This window comes from Canis aureus, chromosome 8 (genome assembly GCF_053574225.1).
Source record: "Canis aureus isolate CA01 chromosome 8, VMU_Caureus_v.1.0, whole genome shotgun sequence".
Taxonomy (NCBI): domain Eukaryota; kingdom Metazoa; phylum Chordata; class Mammalia; order Carnivora; family Canidae; genus Canis; species Canis aureus.
This window is the reverse complement of record NC_135618.1, coordinates 26,519,276-26,534,588: the sequence shown is the minus strand read 5'-3', so window position 1 is coordinate 26,534,588 and position 15,313 is coordinate 26,519,276. Positions and strand designations below refer to the sequence as shown.

The 15,313-nt window shown below is 34.8% G+C and overlaps 1 protein-coding gene across 7 annotated transcripts in view; it reads right to left on the bottom strand.

The window, feature by feature from the left end:
• Positions 1-15,313, bottom strand: part of SNX7 (sorting nexin 7) — a 114,251-nt gene that overhangs the window by 78,031 nt on the left and 20,907 nt on the right. For all 7 annotated transcript variants that reach the window (XR_013384516.1, XM_077905552.1, XM_077905550.1 and 4 more), the window contains exons 2-5: positions 12,504-12,686; positions 7,016-7,126; positions 6,509-6,673; positions 4,458-4,656 (exon numbers count right to left, since the gene is read on the bottom strand). Coding sequence is in view for 6 of the 7 variants with exons in the window: in XM_077905552.1 (XP_077761678.1) it covers positions 4,458-4,656; positions 6,509-6,673; positions 7,016-7,126; positions 12,504-12,674 (646 nt within the window). In the remaining variant the exon portion in view is untranslated. The remainder of the gene's footprint in view (positions 1-4,457; positions 4,657-6,508; positions 6,674-7,015; positions 7,127-12,503; positions 12,687-15,313) is intronic.

The window sequence follows — 15,313 nt, the reverse complement described above, 5'->3', positions numbered from 1 at the left end:
CAGTTTCTACATTGTCTCTCCAGGTCCAACTCTTGAGATTCTCTCCCAAAGATATTTTAATTCAGCCAAAATAATTACTCATTCATGAATATCTCATGATTTCTCCTCAAATATTACACATATCCCTTTGCCTTGCCCACTGCCATTTCTACCATCTGACAAACTACTTCTAAACTTTTAAATCCTGCCACAAATAAATTCCTTCAGATTCTGTTTCAGAAAATTCGTAGATGCTTGGTCCTCAATGAGCCGATCATAATTTTATACTTCTATTAAAGCCTATCATAATTTTATGCTTGTAATATCCCATTCTATCATAATTGCTTGTATAAATCTTATGTTCCTAGGCCATATGCTCCTTAAAACAGGGGCTGAGTCTCATTATTTTCTTTCATCTCAAAGTCTGATACATACTGTGTTCAATAAATATTTTCAATTAGTGAAAGAATGAATGAACAACAAAAGATTATTCAGTGCTTGATAAGCCATTAATTCAAAAATTTGGAGTCCATTTTAAAATCTGAGTATTTTTACATTTTTCCTTTTATATTATCATCTTTCAATGATAGCTTTTTATGGTAGAGAATGTATAAGCAGTGAGTGATTTTTTTTTGTCTAGTATCCATTAAATACAATGAAATTTCCTATATTTTATCATTTTACTGCTCATTAGGATTAGATGAAATATGTCATATTACTCTGAATTAAATCATTAAAATATCAAAAGTTTGATCAAGTGAACTGAAAAATATTTTTAAGAATTTAAAAATAATGAAAATATTAGCTTGTCACTGAATAAAGTTATTAGGCCTCATGACCACTAGAGCCTTTGCAATTGCACCCTCCTGATCTAGGCCTATCCTTTGTTTTAAATAATGGCCATACTACACTAATATTTCTGGCAAAGAAAAATGTTCTCCTTTATCTCTTTTTCTCAAATTTTGTGTACATCAGTGTGTATCAGTATACCTCTGCAACATTTATGTTTATAGAGAGAGCTTCCCTAAAATTCTCCACTGTGCTTATACAGCACTCAGATCACATTTGTAAGCAAACACTTAATGAATTGCACTGTGATCTATTAATATACCTGTTTCCCCAACTAGACTCACTGAGCTCAAGGACAGGTACCATTCTATTCCTCCTTTAACCTCCAGCACAGAGAAGCAGCGCAGCATGTTTTCAATACAAATATGGCAAATAAACGGAACACAAAATAAAACAAGATCAAAGAAAAAACTTGAATAATTTTTTTTTTTTAAGATTTTATTTATTTATTTGAGAGAGAGAGTGACTTCGAGAAGGGGGAGGGGCAGAGAGGGAGGGTGAGGCAGACTGCCTGCTGAGCAGGAAGCTAGACCCAGCTGGATCATTTGGCCCTGAGACCATGACCTGAGCTGAAGGCAGACACTTAACCAACTGAGCCAGCCAGGCATCCCAAAACTTGAATAAAAAATTTTTAAGAAGAGAAACCCTAGCTATGATCACCAAAGTTTCATGATTTGAGTATGAATAAAATGCCCTATATAGCTTAGGCTCTGAAGGCTACAAAAGACAACACTCATCATTTTGAATAGAATTTGACAAGTGGGCTTCACATTGGAAAGACTAAGAAATCCCTCAAGTTTGGGTCAGTGGCAATCACTCCCTGAAAATTAGAACTCAAATTTATAAAGTCTACCATAAAATCCAGTTTTCCCTCTGAACAATTCAGAAACTTTAGAGTATACCAATGATTTAAAAACTGTTCCCTAAAAAAAAATAAAAATTGTTCCCTCGCACCAGCAAATATGAAGCAGCATATTGATATTCTACAAAACTCCTCTCAAGAGTTTCCAGGGGCTTCTCTGACTTGCTATCCCACTTAACTAGGCATCAAGAATATACTTAACAGAATTGGAATCATGGAACCCAGTTAAAACAATTAGCCTCTTGAGATTAAGAAAAAGACAAATGGTAAATAACAAGGACAGACCACGAAGTCTTAAAAAAATTATTAAACTACATTTAGTTACCACAATGACATCATCAAGTATCAATGCACGGGAAAAAAGAGATAAATGGAAATGTACACTCAGCTATAACAATTTCTTCTGTTTTTTAAATAACCAATTGATTCTTGATAAAGCAAATTTTCCTACCACCAAATGATATGTTAACTCATTGATTTTTTTCAACATTGAACAGGTTTTAGTTGAGTACCTACTATGTGTGAACTACATGAAGATACTAGAAATAAAACAAATCTTTTCCCTTTTGGTCCTGATGGAATTTACTGTTTAATGGGGGATCAAAAAAACTAAAAAATAAGCCATCAATGTAGATACTTAAAGTAGTTCATCTCTCAAACCAATTTATAATAGAAGGTAATAAATAAATTGACTTGACTTAGCCACTTATTTTTAAGTAGTTAAATGCAATTAGAAAATTACCAAAAAGTCATTATGGAATCAGAAAAAAATCATCATGGAATAAAATGTAACTTATAAACCAAAAAAAAAAAAAAAAAAAAGAAAACTGAAAAAGGAAATGGTGACTAAAAATAAAAATAGGAAGAGGGACCTAATTTCCAGTATATAAATCTCTCTGCCATGCTAGGACAGGCCTAATGCAGAGTACTGGGTCCAAAAATATTACCAGAAAATGTGGAAACCCTATTTTCTAAAACATCACTTGATTTTTTTTTTTTTTTTTAGATTTTTATTTATTTGAGAGAGAGAGAGAACACCAGAGAGCAAGAGAGCACAAGTGGGGAGGGAGGAAGAAGGGAGAGGAGGTGGAGGGAGAGAGAGAAGCAGACTCCCCGCTGAGCAGGGAGCCCAAATCAGGGAGCCCGAATCAGGGAGCCCAAAGTGGGGCTTGATCCCAGGACCCTGGGATCACGACCTGAGCCAAAGGCAGATGCTTAACCCACTAAGCCACCCAGACACCCCCACTTCTTTGATTTTAGGCTATGATCCATGTTATACATTTGAGACCAACTTTATACAACTCTTCTCAAAATCTGAAGCTCAGGGCTTGAGTTGCCACTAATAGTTATTTAAGTGAGAACAAGAAGAGCTAGTGATTAACTAAAGCAAATGGGACTGACCATAAAACTACCTTCAAAATCATATAGAAAAAAAAAAAAAGAAAAAATCATATAGAAATAAAAAATTTTCTCAATAGGTCTGGTCAAAAGCCATACTTGAAGGTGAAATTCTAACTTGATGTTATGTGGTTCCTCATGTAATGAGCTCAGAAGTCACTGCTCAATGTTAACAAGGAAAATGCTGAATAGACTGAAAAATAAATAACTTCTCTTGCTTCTCTAAGACAGAAAAGGCCACAAGACAAACCACTGCTCTCAAGATTGGAAAGACAGATGAAAACAAGGAGTCGTGGGTTACCGGGTATATGCTAAAGACCAAAAGAAACCACCTCTAGCCACCCACTGCTGGGGTAGGGAGACTGGAACTGTAATTGAGGAACTGCTGGAGGCTCAGTATGGACATCTTTAAGAGTTATAAACTTCAGGAGGACCCAGTCATGGGGAGGCCCCCTCCACAATATTGTTGAGATTTACTCCGAGGAGCTCAACTAGGTCCCACAGTAAATACTGAATAAAAATTACTCCTGCTTCTTGCAGAGGGAAATGAACCATCTTTAAATAGCCAGAGCACTCTGTTCTTCTTTTTTTTTTCTTGTATTTATTTTTTCTTTTATTTTTATTATTTATTTATTTATATTTGCACTTTATTCATTTATCTATCTATTAATTTATTTATTTTTGGACTCCATTCTTCTTAACAAAGGCCTGCCCTCAGAGAAAACTAGTTAACCAGAGCATAACCTGCTCAGGGATCATCAGAGCCTACCTGACCTGGAGCAAGGGAAATACTCAACTCTAGTCCACTCTGGCCATTCTGTCCCAACTAAGTAGGGAGGGAAAAACTGAGAAACTCTTGTGCAGTTCACATTCCAGAGGCACTGGCTCACTAAAAGATTAAGACTTAATCACAAAATTATAGAACCGTTCAGGTGTAACAATTTTTTCTGTATTTAAAACTATAGAGTCTTTCTCCTCTGCAGTATCTTACCACGTTACTAAAGGCAGGTTAATAGCAGTTCCTTTTACCCGGGATCATGTCTGACTATTAGGAAAAAATCACAAGGCATAATATAAAGCAAAAAAGATAATTTAAAGAGACAGAGCAAGCATCATAATCAGACATGGCAGGGACCTTGAAATGATCAGACCCAGAATCTAAAGCAACAATGATTAATATGCTAAGGGCTCTAATAGATAAAGTAAATGGGATGCAAGAACAGATGTGGGTAGTAAGCAGAGACACAGAAATCTCTGAGAAAGAACCAAAAAGAAATACTAACTTAACATTGCTTTACTACACTAGCAAATGTGAAGAACCATCAGAAATTGAACAACTTTGTAATCACATTCCAGTAATTCTACATACCCCTTTCTTCCTTGTAAATTCTCTGAGATATTTTATCTATCAAATTTATTTTCTGGCTAAATATTTCAATAAAGTTATTCATTTCCATGAACTCCTCTGGGCGGCTTTTCACCCCTCTCATTGACATTGCAACAGCTCTGACTGTCTGCCCCATCCTGCTGAGTAATCCAGGCCCTTGCTTCTTGTGCGAAGAGAGTTCCTAGAAACAAACAGACAAACAAATGAAATATTTGTGGCAAAGCAAATATTCCAATATTCCCAACAAAAGGAAATCCAATTGGAAGGATAAAGATTATAAAAATGTTTCATATACTTTATGTAGTTTGAAGCAGGTGAGTTATATTAGGGTACAGTTCTTTCTCTAAGTGCGTCTTCTTGATAATATTCTTTTTCAAAGTACTCGTGTCAAACATGTATACATGTTTCCTCTCAACATGGATCTTTTAAAGAACAAGGTTTAACAGAGGAGATCATGCTTAAGGAGATATTGGAGAAGATAAGAGGATAATATGAGATGCAATCTATATTTTATAACAGGGATTTAATGGGAAAATGATTGAGAGAAGATTTCTCAGGGTTTAAACTACACCCTAAAAAAAACAAACAAACAAAAAAAAAAAAACAAAGGAAAATTTCATTAATTCTTTAGTTATAATAATAGCTAACATATACTGAGAGGCTTAGTATCTTCCAGGTACTATACTCCAACTTTCTAATATATAACTCACAATAAACACTATCAGGTAGGTTCTATTATTATCCTCATTTTACAGAAGAAAACACAAGCATAGGAAGGTTAAGGAGCTTGCTCAAAGTCCAAGAGCAATTAAGTGGTAGATAAGATTCAGTCTGACTCCAGAGGCTTCACTGCTAAGCACTAACTAGCTTTGTCTTCATAATGTTTCTATAGTAGTTTGTAAGTATATACTCCCTGAGCACAGCTCTTTAATCAACTGAAGTGGGTAAACTGTGACACTACCTCTACTGGCTGGCTGCCTGTAGAGAAAGATTTTTAAGAATATATGTAGTGAGTGCTGTTTCATAGTTAACCTGAGAGGGAGGGCTACCAACTTGCTAAATAGAAGAACTGAAATAAAAGGATACATCACACAAAAGTAATCCTTTAGAAGTATGGCATATTAAAAAAGAACACCAAGAAGGCCAAGGGATTCTGGTGATGGTTATAACACTTGTTGAAACATAGGTTTAGGATCAAATAACCGTTGACCAAATAAAAGGTTACCCACAAGAAAAAAAAAATCTATAAATAATAATGCTGACTACCAAATCTACAGATAAAAATAGTATTATGTATTATTTTCCCAAATATTAAATACTATCTTTATCCAGATTTTCTTTCTGAAGGCCTTACACAAAATAATAAAGTAAACTTGTTTATCTCCAGTATGATTTTTTGTGCATATAACAACAGATGTCACCTTTGACCAGGTAACACATACATCTATCCAGGAATGCTAAAGGATCACTTGATAGAGTAAACTTTATCAAAAAGCACAAGTCACAAATGGCAAGCTATTACCGCAGATGTGACTACAGAGAATGTTTCTGACAACTTCTAAGGTTCTGGAGTCAGGCCACAAATTCATTTCACGTAAGTCTCAAAGGGCTTCCAAATGGCAGTACTATCTGTCAAGACTGAGATGAACTACATTCTAGCATATATCACTTTGGCAAGAACTGAGAGATAGAAAACCCAATATTGGTCAGCAATTACTTAATATTGACCATTTGCCCTATTTTCCTATTCAGTATTAGCTATATATGCAAGGGGTATCCTGACCATAAAAAAAAATTTGGCTACCAAGAGAAATATGAATATGTGTATGCGAGGAAGATAGAAGATGTGTGTGATGTTTACATGTCGACTTGACACAGGGTTAAATCTGAAGGATATCTCTCCAGTGTCTGATATTCCATTGTAATTCAGGGATGCTGCTGCCTGATTTATAAAGGTAAATAAGAGGAAGCATACAACCTACTATACATAAAGACACTAAAGGATTACATGAGTGTAAATCAAAATTCTTTACCCAAGCTTGTGCAGTAAGAAACACTTTGAAGTCTTCATTAAATGTTAAAGTTGGATGATCAGCAATTCGGTTCAGGAATTTATGCAATGCCTTCCTGCGTGTCTCGATGAAGTCATCATTAAAGCGTTCCACCATTCCTTTCACAATAAACTTCTCAGGCAATGGCTGAAGCAAAAAAATTTTAAAAGGTTAACTGAGCATCATGTGGCATGCGATTATAAGGAATTCTATACTCTTCTTTTTTGGAAGGCTATTCGAACATGTGATCGTTTCTTATAAAAGTAATTCTTCAAGATTCACAATGCCAGAACCAAAACCTGCAAAATCTTAACATATTAGAATAGTTTAGAAAAACAAATCTGTACATAGATTGAATGTTTAAGAGCAAATGTTTCTAAGATCAATGAGTTACACTGATTTTAAAGGTCTGACATTAGGTGTTAGGCATTCTAATGATTCACAAGACAAAATGGCAGCCACTTTACGAAAAAAAAAAAGTACACTTACTGGAATAATCAGAGTAGGGTGTGCTTCTTCAAGTTTTCCTTTCAACCAAAGGAAATCTTGATAACGTCTCCTAACTTCAAATTCACTGGAGTCAAATTCCCCACGAGATGTCTGAAGAAAGTAGGAGAAAATAACAGCACACGCAATATAAGACAGAAGACATTTGCCTCATGTTATTTTAGACATTCTGAAATAAATGGGTCTCTAAGAAAAATTAACAAATTCTAATTATTCAGTGTTTGTCAGCCTGTACTTTTTTTGCAGTCATCAATTCATGTAGCAGATGAAACAAAGCAAACTTTCCAGTATTTCCAGAAAGAAAGCAAACATCATGCTCAAATTTAAAATCCAAACTGAAAAATCTGTCTTAGAGCAGCCATCTGCCTTCCACAAGATTTTAACTATGATTATATTTGGCATGACTTTCTTGCTAACAAGAAAGTGTGTTCTGAATTTAGGTTTCAAATATATTTTTCTCAAGATGATTAGAATTCAGAATTTGAGGAAAGTCCTATTTTTGTAATTTGGAAAATAACCTGAACATAACTGAGAAAAAATGTTTTCCTGGAATTTGCTCAAATGAATTGCTTTGGTAAAATTTGCTTTCAGTATGTGAAAATTCTAACATTTTACAGAGTGATTTTACCACTGTTTAAAAAATGTTATTAATGAAGATTTGATGTGAAAAGAAAATCTTCCTGTCATTTCTCAAGGGATTTTGAGTTATATGCCTAAACTCCTAAAAATTAAGCAAATAAATTAAAATATCTATTCTCAACAAACCAAAAATCTATGCCAACACATATGACAAGAAGAACATGGGTACAATATCAACTTCACTTCCATTGCCCGAATTCCAAGACAAATAAAAGAACATTATTTAATGCACACACACTCACTCTCACCAATATCTCATTAACTAAATTTTTGCATATTAAAAATTATACACACTAATATTAAGGTTGAAAGTTTCCTGGAGGAATAATGCTGGAATAACACATTGCATGCATATTTTACACTCACCAGAAATATCAATCACCCACACAAATGAATGCAATTGTAAAATGAAGAAGTTCAAGTCATAGATGCAGTCTTAATTGTCACAAAAGGTTCACAAAAGTTATACTTTCTAAGGTTTATTTTTTTTAAAACAAATGTGTAGAATATCATACAATATATTTTATCAAAACATTTCATTTTTAGTGGGAAAAAGTAGAGGTAAATGAGATGCAAAAGTCTAAGGAACACAAAACACTATGAAATCTTAACTATGGGTACAAGTTACGGAAATGGTAAAAATAGGAAAACTAAATCTAGTAGAAACACAGTTTAACAACATATATACGAGTTGGTATGTGTACATATATATGCAAATACACACATATGCATACATATATATGCACACAAAACATGGTTTATAGTCACTCATTAAAAAATACTTATTGAACACCTTCTTGTACCAGGCACATATGCATAGGTTTACTACCAATTTCCAAAAATATAAGTTGGCATAACCAATACTAAAATACCCCAAAATTGGGCAGTGAAGAGCTTTGTGTGTCCTCAAGAATTTTCAACACTTTAAGTAAACATAGAACAATCTGATATAAATTCTGGCAAGAGGAAGATGTAAAATCAAGTCAAATAATTGGTTGATTCTGTACCCATCACTCAGTCATTGACTTAGAAGAGTTTTCTAACATACTGCAATACCAGAGGAAGAAAACAGAAGATGAGTACTAGTTTCAAAAACAGTGTGTTCGTTCATGCTACTTTAAGAATTAATTCTATTGCCAAAGAGTTATAAGACTAAGATATGGCAAGGAAAACAAATATTATTAACTAGGTTCAGATCATGATTAATTTCCCAACAGCAGGGACAAAATCATTGTCCCACCTAAAGTGGTCAATTTTGATCATTAGAAGATAGACAGAAGCTTCCAACTACAGGAATAACAGGGTTTGATGACAGATCTCCAACTTAGAACTGGTGTTCCAAAAAGTTATTTTGAAGCACGAATAATGCTTCTAATATAGAATACAGTTTTCCATGGAAGCCATATTGTAAATGGTGTTTAATCTTTCATGTCTGACCATAAAAAGTTGGGTACTTGAAGTTGAGGACTAAACTAACTCATGAGATCCATACCTCAAAATGTACTCATTCAACAAGCAGTGACCTTTGGTCAAGGGTAGTGACTCTGGGCTTTCAGGATTTAGAAAACTGTTTCTGAGGGGAGAGGAACCTTAGGATCAGGAATATACTTTAACCCCTACTCCACACTGGCAGGCATCTAGGAGTCTATCTTCATAATGAGGATGTGAGAGGGAAGACCCCTGTTACATCTCTTCACTCTTGTTTCTGTATGTGTTAAAGGAAGTCACATCTCTTCATCTCCAAAAGAGAAAGTACTTCTTTAGAGCTATCACTTCAGATATTCTAACCTGGAGATTAAAGGGAAATTTCCCACAAGAACAAGAGATCCTTGGAACATGGGCTTCCTGACACTCATAATTATTTACAGCCACGTCATTCTTAAGTATTCCTAAGTAGGATATTGTCAGTGTACATATGTGCATACGTATATGTGCATTTACCCTTATAATATTTTTTAAAAGATTTTACTTACTTATTCATGAGAGACACACAGAGAGAGGCAGAGACACAGACAGAGGGAGAATCAGGCTCCCTGTGGGTTGCCTGATGCAGGACTCAATCCCAGGACTCTGGGATCACGCCCTGAGCCAAAAGCAAACGTTCAACCACTGAGCCATCCAGGTATCCCTACCGTTATAATCTTAATGCCTATAACTATAAATTTTCATACAACTAAAACTCAGGGAAACCACTTCTGAACCTCTAAACGAAATGGGGTGCCCATGCTCATGAAATGCTGTATTTTTCTCTCAAAGCATTTGTGACTATAATTAAAGAGTTAAGCATGTAATTGTATAATATCCATCACCCGTCCTAGGCTGAAAGTTCCATGAAGGCAGAGAGTATGTCTGTCTTGATTGCTGGTGAAGTCTCAAAATACAAGCACAGTACCTGGGATGTAATTGGCACTCAACAAAACTTCACTGAATATAGGAAAAAGTGAATAAATGATAATAAGTGAATAGTAAAGAAAGACTCTATTTGATAACAAAATATATATCTACCAAATGTTTATACATTTGTATCTGTAATACATATTTTAGTATATATAGTTATAGTCTATATACTAGGATGTAGTAAAAATAATCAGAAGTAGAACAAAGAGACTTGTATAACAGTCTATTTCATAATAGTGAAATGAAAGATAGTTTGCCATAACCATGTAGAGATGCACCAAAGTATAACAGAAAACACATATCATGTGAAAGTAAATAGTCTGGATTTAAAACCCAGCTCAGGTAATCATTATGGTAGGTAACCTCTGGCACGTTACTGAGTTTCGGTGTCCTCATGCACAAAATGGGGGTAACTCCTAACATCTAAGTTAATACGTATAAAGTGGTTAGAACATTGCTTTGCACAAAGTAATCACACAATAAACGTTACTACTGTAATATTATCCCTATTACTAGTACTATAAGAGCAGTATACTTAAAGTATAATGTAAATATGGATAACTCATCAGAATTCTATGTCTGTGATTAGAGTAAAATTCACAGGGTGGCTTATAAATAAAGTGTCTTTCTAAGTGAAACAAATAATGATGGGAAAATAATTCAGTTGCACAAATTCTTTGCTAGGAAGGATGATGACAATGGATGCTTATAATTAAAATAGTAATACCAGGAGAAATCTGGTTCGATTCTTAACAGAATGTCTGTATAAACACATGAAATATTCACAAAGACCCTACAAGGTTAATACTGTTATCTTATTTACAACTGAGGAAACTAAGCATAGAGAGGTGAATTAAACTGCCTAAGACACATACCAAGAAAGAGGAGTAATCAAGATTCAATCCCATGCTATCTTGCTCTACAGTCTCTTGATATGAGTATGATACCATAAATTTCTTCACTCATCCGTTCACCAAAAAGTGAAACTGCTTATTTATTATATCCTCTGTATTTAGAAATATGGATAACTTAAGATACAATTACCTTCCTTGTGAAGCTCACAGACTTGTTAGGAATAAATACCAATAAATACATATTATCTACTCACAGATAGGCAAATACTGAAAATTCATTATGTGCCAGGCATTTTGCTAAGTGTTTTACATTGATTACCAATGCTAAATTGATTCGTACAGCAACTCTACAGAACCAGGTTCGATGATCATTTCCGTGTTATAGATTTAAAAAGAAAAAAAGACTCAAAGACTTAGAAGGATTAAATATAGGCCTTTAATTTCCTTGCTATACTGATTCTGATGCTTTACATTCTTTAAGACTTCAATTAGAACAACATGTGAAAACAGAAGAAAGAAAGAAGATTTTCAGCCTGTAGGTGCAGGGGGCAGGGGCCAGGCAGGCATCATTTTTAGTTGTGGAAAAGTAAACAGTAGTTCTTCTGTCTAGAAGAGGAAGGACAGACATAGCAAACAAGAAAAAGTATATGCAAAGTCATGAGTATTCAGATAACAAAGATCAGTGGAGAGCAGGGTATTGAAATGAGCAGGAGATAAGTCTTATACAGTAAGCTGGCATCAGACTGAAAAGTTCCTTATATGTCATTCCAAGGAATTTGCACTTTGTTCTATAAGAGATGAGGAACCAAGGAAGGATTTTAAGAATCTGAGTGAACAGATCAGATACGTGTTTTTTAATGAAACATAACTAGCAGCAAAGGTGAAATTTGCACTGGAAGAAGTTGATTACAGGAAGATGGTCTAAAACCTTTTCATCTACACAGAAGATGTACTACAAAGATTAGGGTGAGGCTTCATAAAGAAAATATTATAACATGAATATAATTCTTAAAAGCTGTTATTACATAAAGGATTTTTTAAAAAAACAGTTATACTATTTGGTTATTTTACTTTGATAGCCTTGTCCTAGGATTAAGGAGAATTGGGTTCTAGATTTACTCTTCCTTTGAGTTACTGGACAACTAACAATATCTTACAAAGCAGCCACTTGCTTTTACTTGGAAAACAAATGAAATTATATTTTGTAATCTTTAAAGAAGTGCTACAACAAAATATTGTATCATGTTTTTAACTAGTTGTCTTTATTAATAAACTGAGGCTCTTCTTTTCCAAAGATATTTGTTTATAATTTTTGAAACTAAAAACGAAATGTTCCTATTTCAAGATGCACAACTGCTAAAAAGAAAAAAAGAAATGAGTGACTGCTGTAATTTGAATTTCACTGATTTCATACAGAAGAGGTTAAGGGTAGATTAGATGCAATGTCTTACCCAAAATGGTTGGAAAAAGTAAGTCAATTCAGCTAAGATTCTCTACTGTTGAGAGTCATAGCAAACAAAAAGTACTTGCAAAAGTTCAGAAAATAACTTTATCCAAGAAAGTGTTCACTAAAAATTTACCTTAGTAATAATCCTGTAAGTAATGAAAGTTTCAATTGTAGTAACATGGCTTTCAGGTTCATCAACTGTAATGAAGAGATCTTTCAAATCTGGTTCATCTTCAAATTTGACTTGGTTTATCATCGACAGAGGAGATGTTGGCATCATAGGGCTGAAGGAATTCATGTCCATCAATGAGGCATCCTAAGGAATAAACCACATTCAAAACTTAACATCTATAAAAGTAAGTTTAAAATCCTCTTTTTCTTAGTAACTATGAATACTAATGAAATATGTCAAGAACAAAAGGGATGATTGGACTCCTAGTTAAATATGGCATGTTGAACATGTATTTTTATCTGTTTCCTATTAAAATCCCACTTTAAAAATGACAGAAAAGAAACTAACAAAGTAAAATAAAACAAGACAAAAAAGGCATAAAAAGCCATAAACCCTCAAGGTAATAAAGGAGAGAGAGAGAGGCGCTAAGCAAACAAAAGCAACTACTCTTTGGAAACTGGAAATCTGATTGTTGAGGGATCACTGAAATAGCAGAGCAGAGAAAGCTGAACAGTAAACCTAGGAGATGATGGTAAACTTAGAAAGCATGAAAGAATCTAAGAGAGACTTAAGGGTTACAGGCACCACAAACCTGTGGACACACAGAGTGATGGTAGAGCTAAAACCAGAGGATTGGTTGAAAAGCTAAAAAACAAACAAAAAAAGAAAGAGTACCTCAGATTCCCTCACCTACCCCATGTCATCAGTCACATTTCTCCCCCAATTTTGCTGAAAACTCGAAGTTTACTTTCTCTATTGTCTCTGAACTCAAGGATGCCAGGCAGAGTGGAGGAAGAGATAGCAAGGAAAAGTCCTATAGACTAGATGGGAAGATAGCCAGCCCTCTTCCCTCATCTGGCGCCAAGGATGCTGGCAGCAAGGTGCGAAATTCCACGTAGTGATCTGAGGGTTCCGCTCTTACCTCACCGTTCTGAGAAAAAATTAAGAGTTGCAGTCCCTGAATGAATTAGCCAGGTCTTTGAATAATCACTCTGAGGTGAAGCCCCTATCATACGTGCTGAATATCTACTCCACTTTTTATTGCCTGATGTAGGAGCTACTAAATATCTAAAATAAGTGGAAAGCCTCTGATGTGAAAGACTCACAAACACAAGGCAGGAAGCAGTTAGAGAACAGAATGGTTACAAAAAATAGATGAAATCATCAGAGATAAGCATGATATCTAATTCATGAATAAAAACAGGAGTTATATTCTTTAAAAAAAATCAGAGAACAGCAGCAAGACAATAAAAAAGGAGGCTCATGAAAATTGAAATATGTTAATAAGATAACAACTCAACAGGAAGTTTGAAAGCTAGAACTCAAGAACTAAGCTGAATTAAAAGAACAAGAGATAGAAAAGGAGAAGGAAGTGTTTTTAGAAATTAAAAGATCCAGGCAGGCAGTGCCTTAATAAAACGGATTCCATAAAATGAAGAAGGAAAATATACTTTAAACTGAAATGTTTCCAGGTTGCTAGGGCCTCTCCTGCCTCTTCAAAATGAATGGGGCAGTTGTGGGGTGGATGTGCTCCTGCAACCCTCCATTACTATGACATTTCATAATAGAGGTTAGCTTCCAGAGAGAATAAAAACAGTTAAAATACAACAGGAATCTCAGGAATCAGAATGGCTTCAGATTTCTCAATGGTAACACAGAAAACTAAATGACAGTAAAATATCTTCCAGATTTTGAGAGGAGACTATATCTTCTACTTAGGACTCTATATAGCCAGGCAAACTGTCATTCAAATATACATGTCAATTAAAGCCATTTCAGATATATAAAAGACTTCAAAAACTGTTTTACCCATGCACCCATTCTTTGGAAGCTTCTTTAATTTTCCAAAATAAGGCATATAGCAAGAAGAAACAATCTAGGGGCACCTGGGTGGGTCAGTCAGTTGAGTGTTCGACTCTTGGTTTCGGCTCAGGTCATGATCTCAGGGTTGTGGGATGAAGCCCAGCAGAGGGCTCACACTCAGCAGGGAGTCTGCTTGAGATTCTCTCTCTCCCTCTGCTCCTCCCTGCCCTTCAAAATAAATAAATAAATCTTAAAAAAAAAAAAAAAGAAGAGGAAGAAATAGGATCTAAAAACGGTAGATTCAACAAAAAAGAGAACCAGAGGAAATTCTTTGAATGACTGTGAAGAAATGTTCCAGGTTAACAGCTTTGCAGCAGAACCAGAGAACAACCTATACAGACCTGGTCAGGAAGACAGAGTCACCAGGAAGGCAGGGAGGTGAATAGGGAAAAAATAATAAAGGAAGAGAGGGAGGAAGGAAGGACGGATAGAAGGAAAGACAGACACAGGGGAGTATGAACGGAAAAAGGAAGAACAAGAGAAGGAAGGAAGAAAAAGGCAGGACGGAGAAAGACTAACAGGAAGAGAGAGGGAAAGAAAGAGAAAGAAAGAAAGAAAGAGAAAGGGAAAGGGAGAGAGGGTTAAAGGGAGGGAGGTAACAGAATACATGATATGTTTAAACATAATGAGAGGAAGCATGCCGTGTAAGATTTTGTAGATGAATTGTGATGGGTGCAGAGAAAGCCACGATGGAGAGAAAGCAAGAACAAGGGATAAAGAAGTAGAGGAAATGAATGAATAAAAGAATAAATGATAAAAAAATTAAAAATAAATCTAAAATAAATAAATAAAAGAATAAATGAATGATGAATCTCAAGAAAGCAAAACATATACAAGAATGAAAACATAATCATAGTTCAGTACATGGTTTGACAGTGAACAAAAACAAATAGTTCCTAACCCTGAAT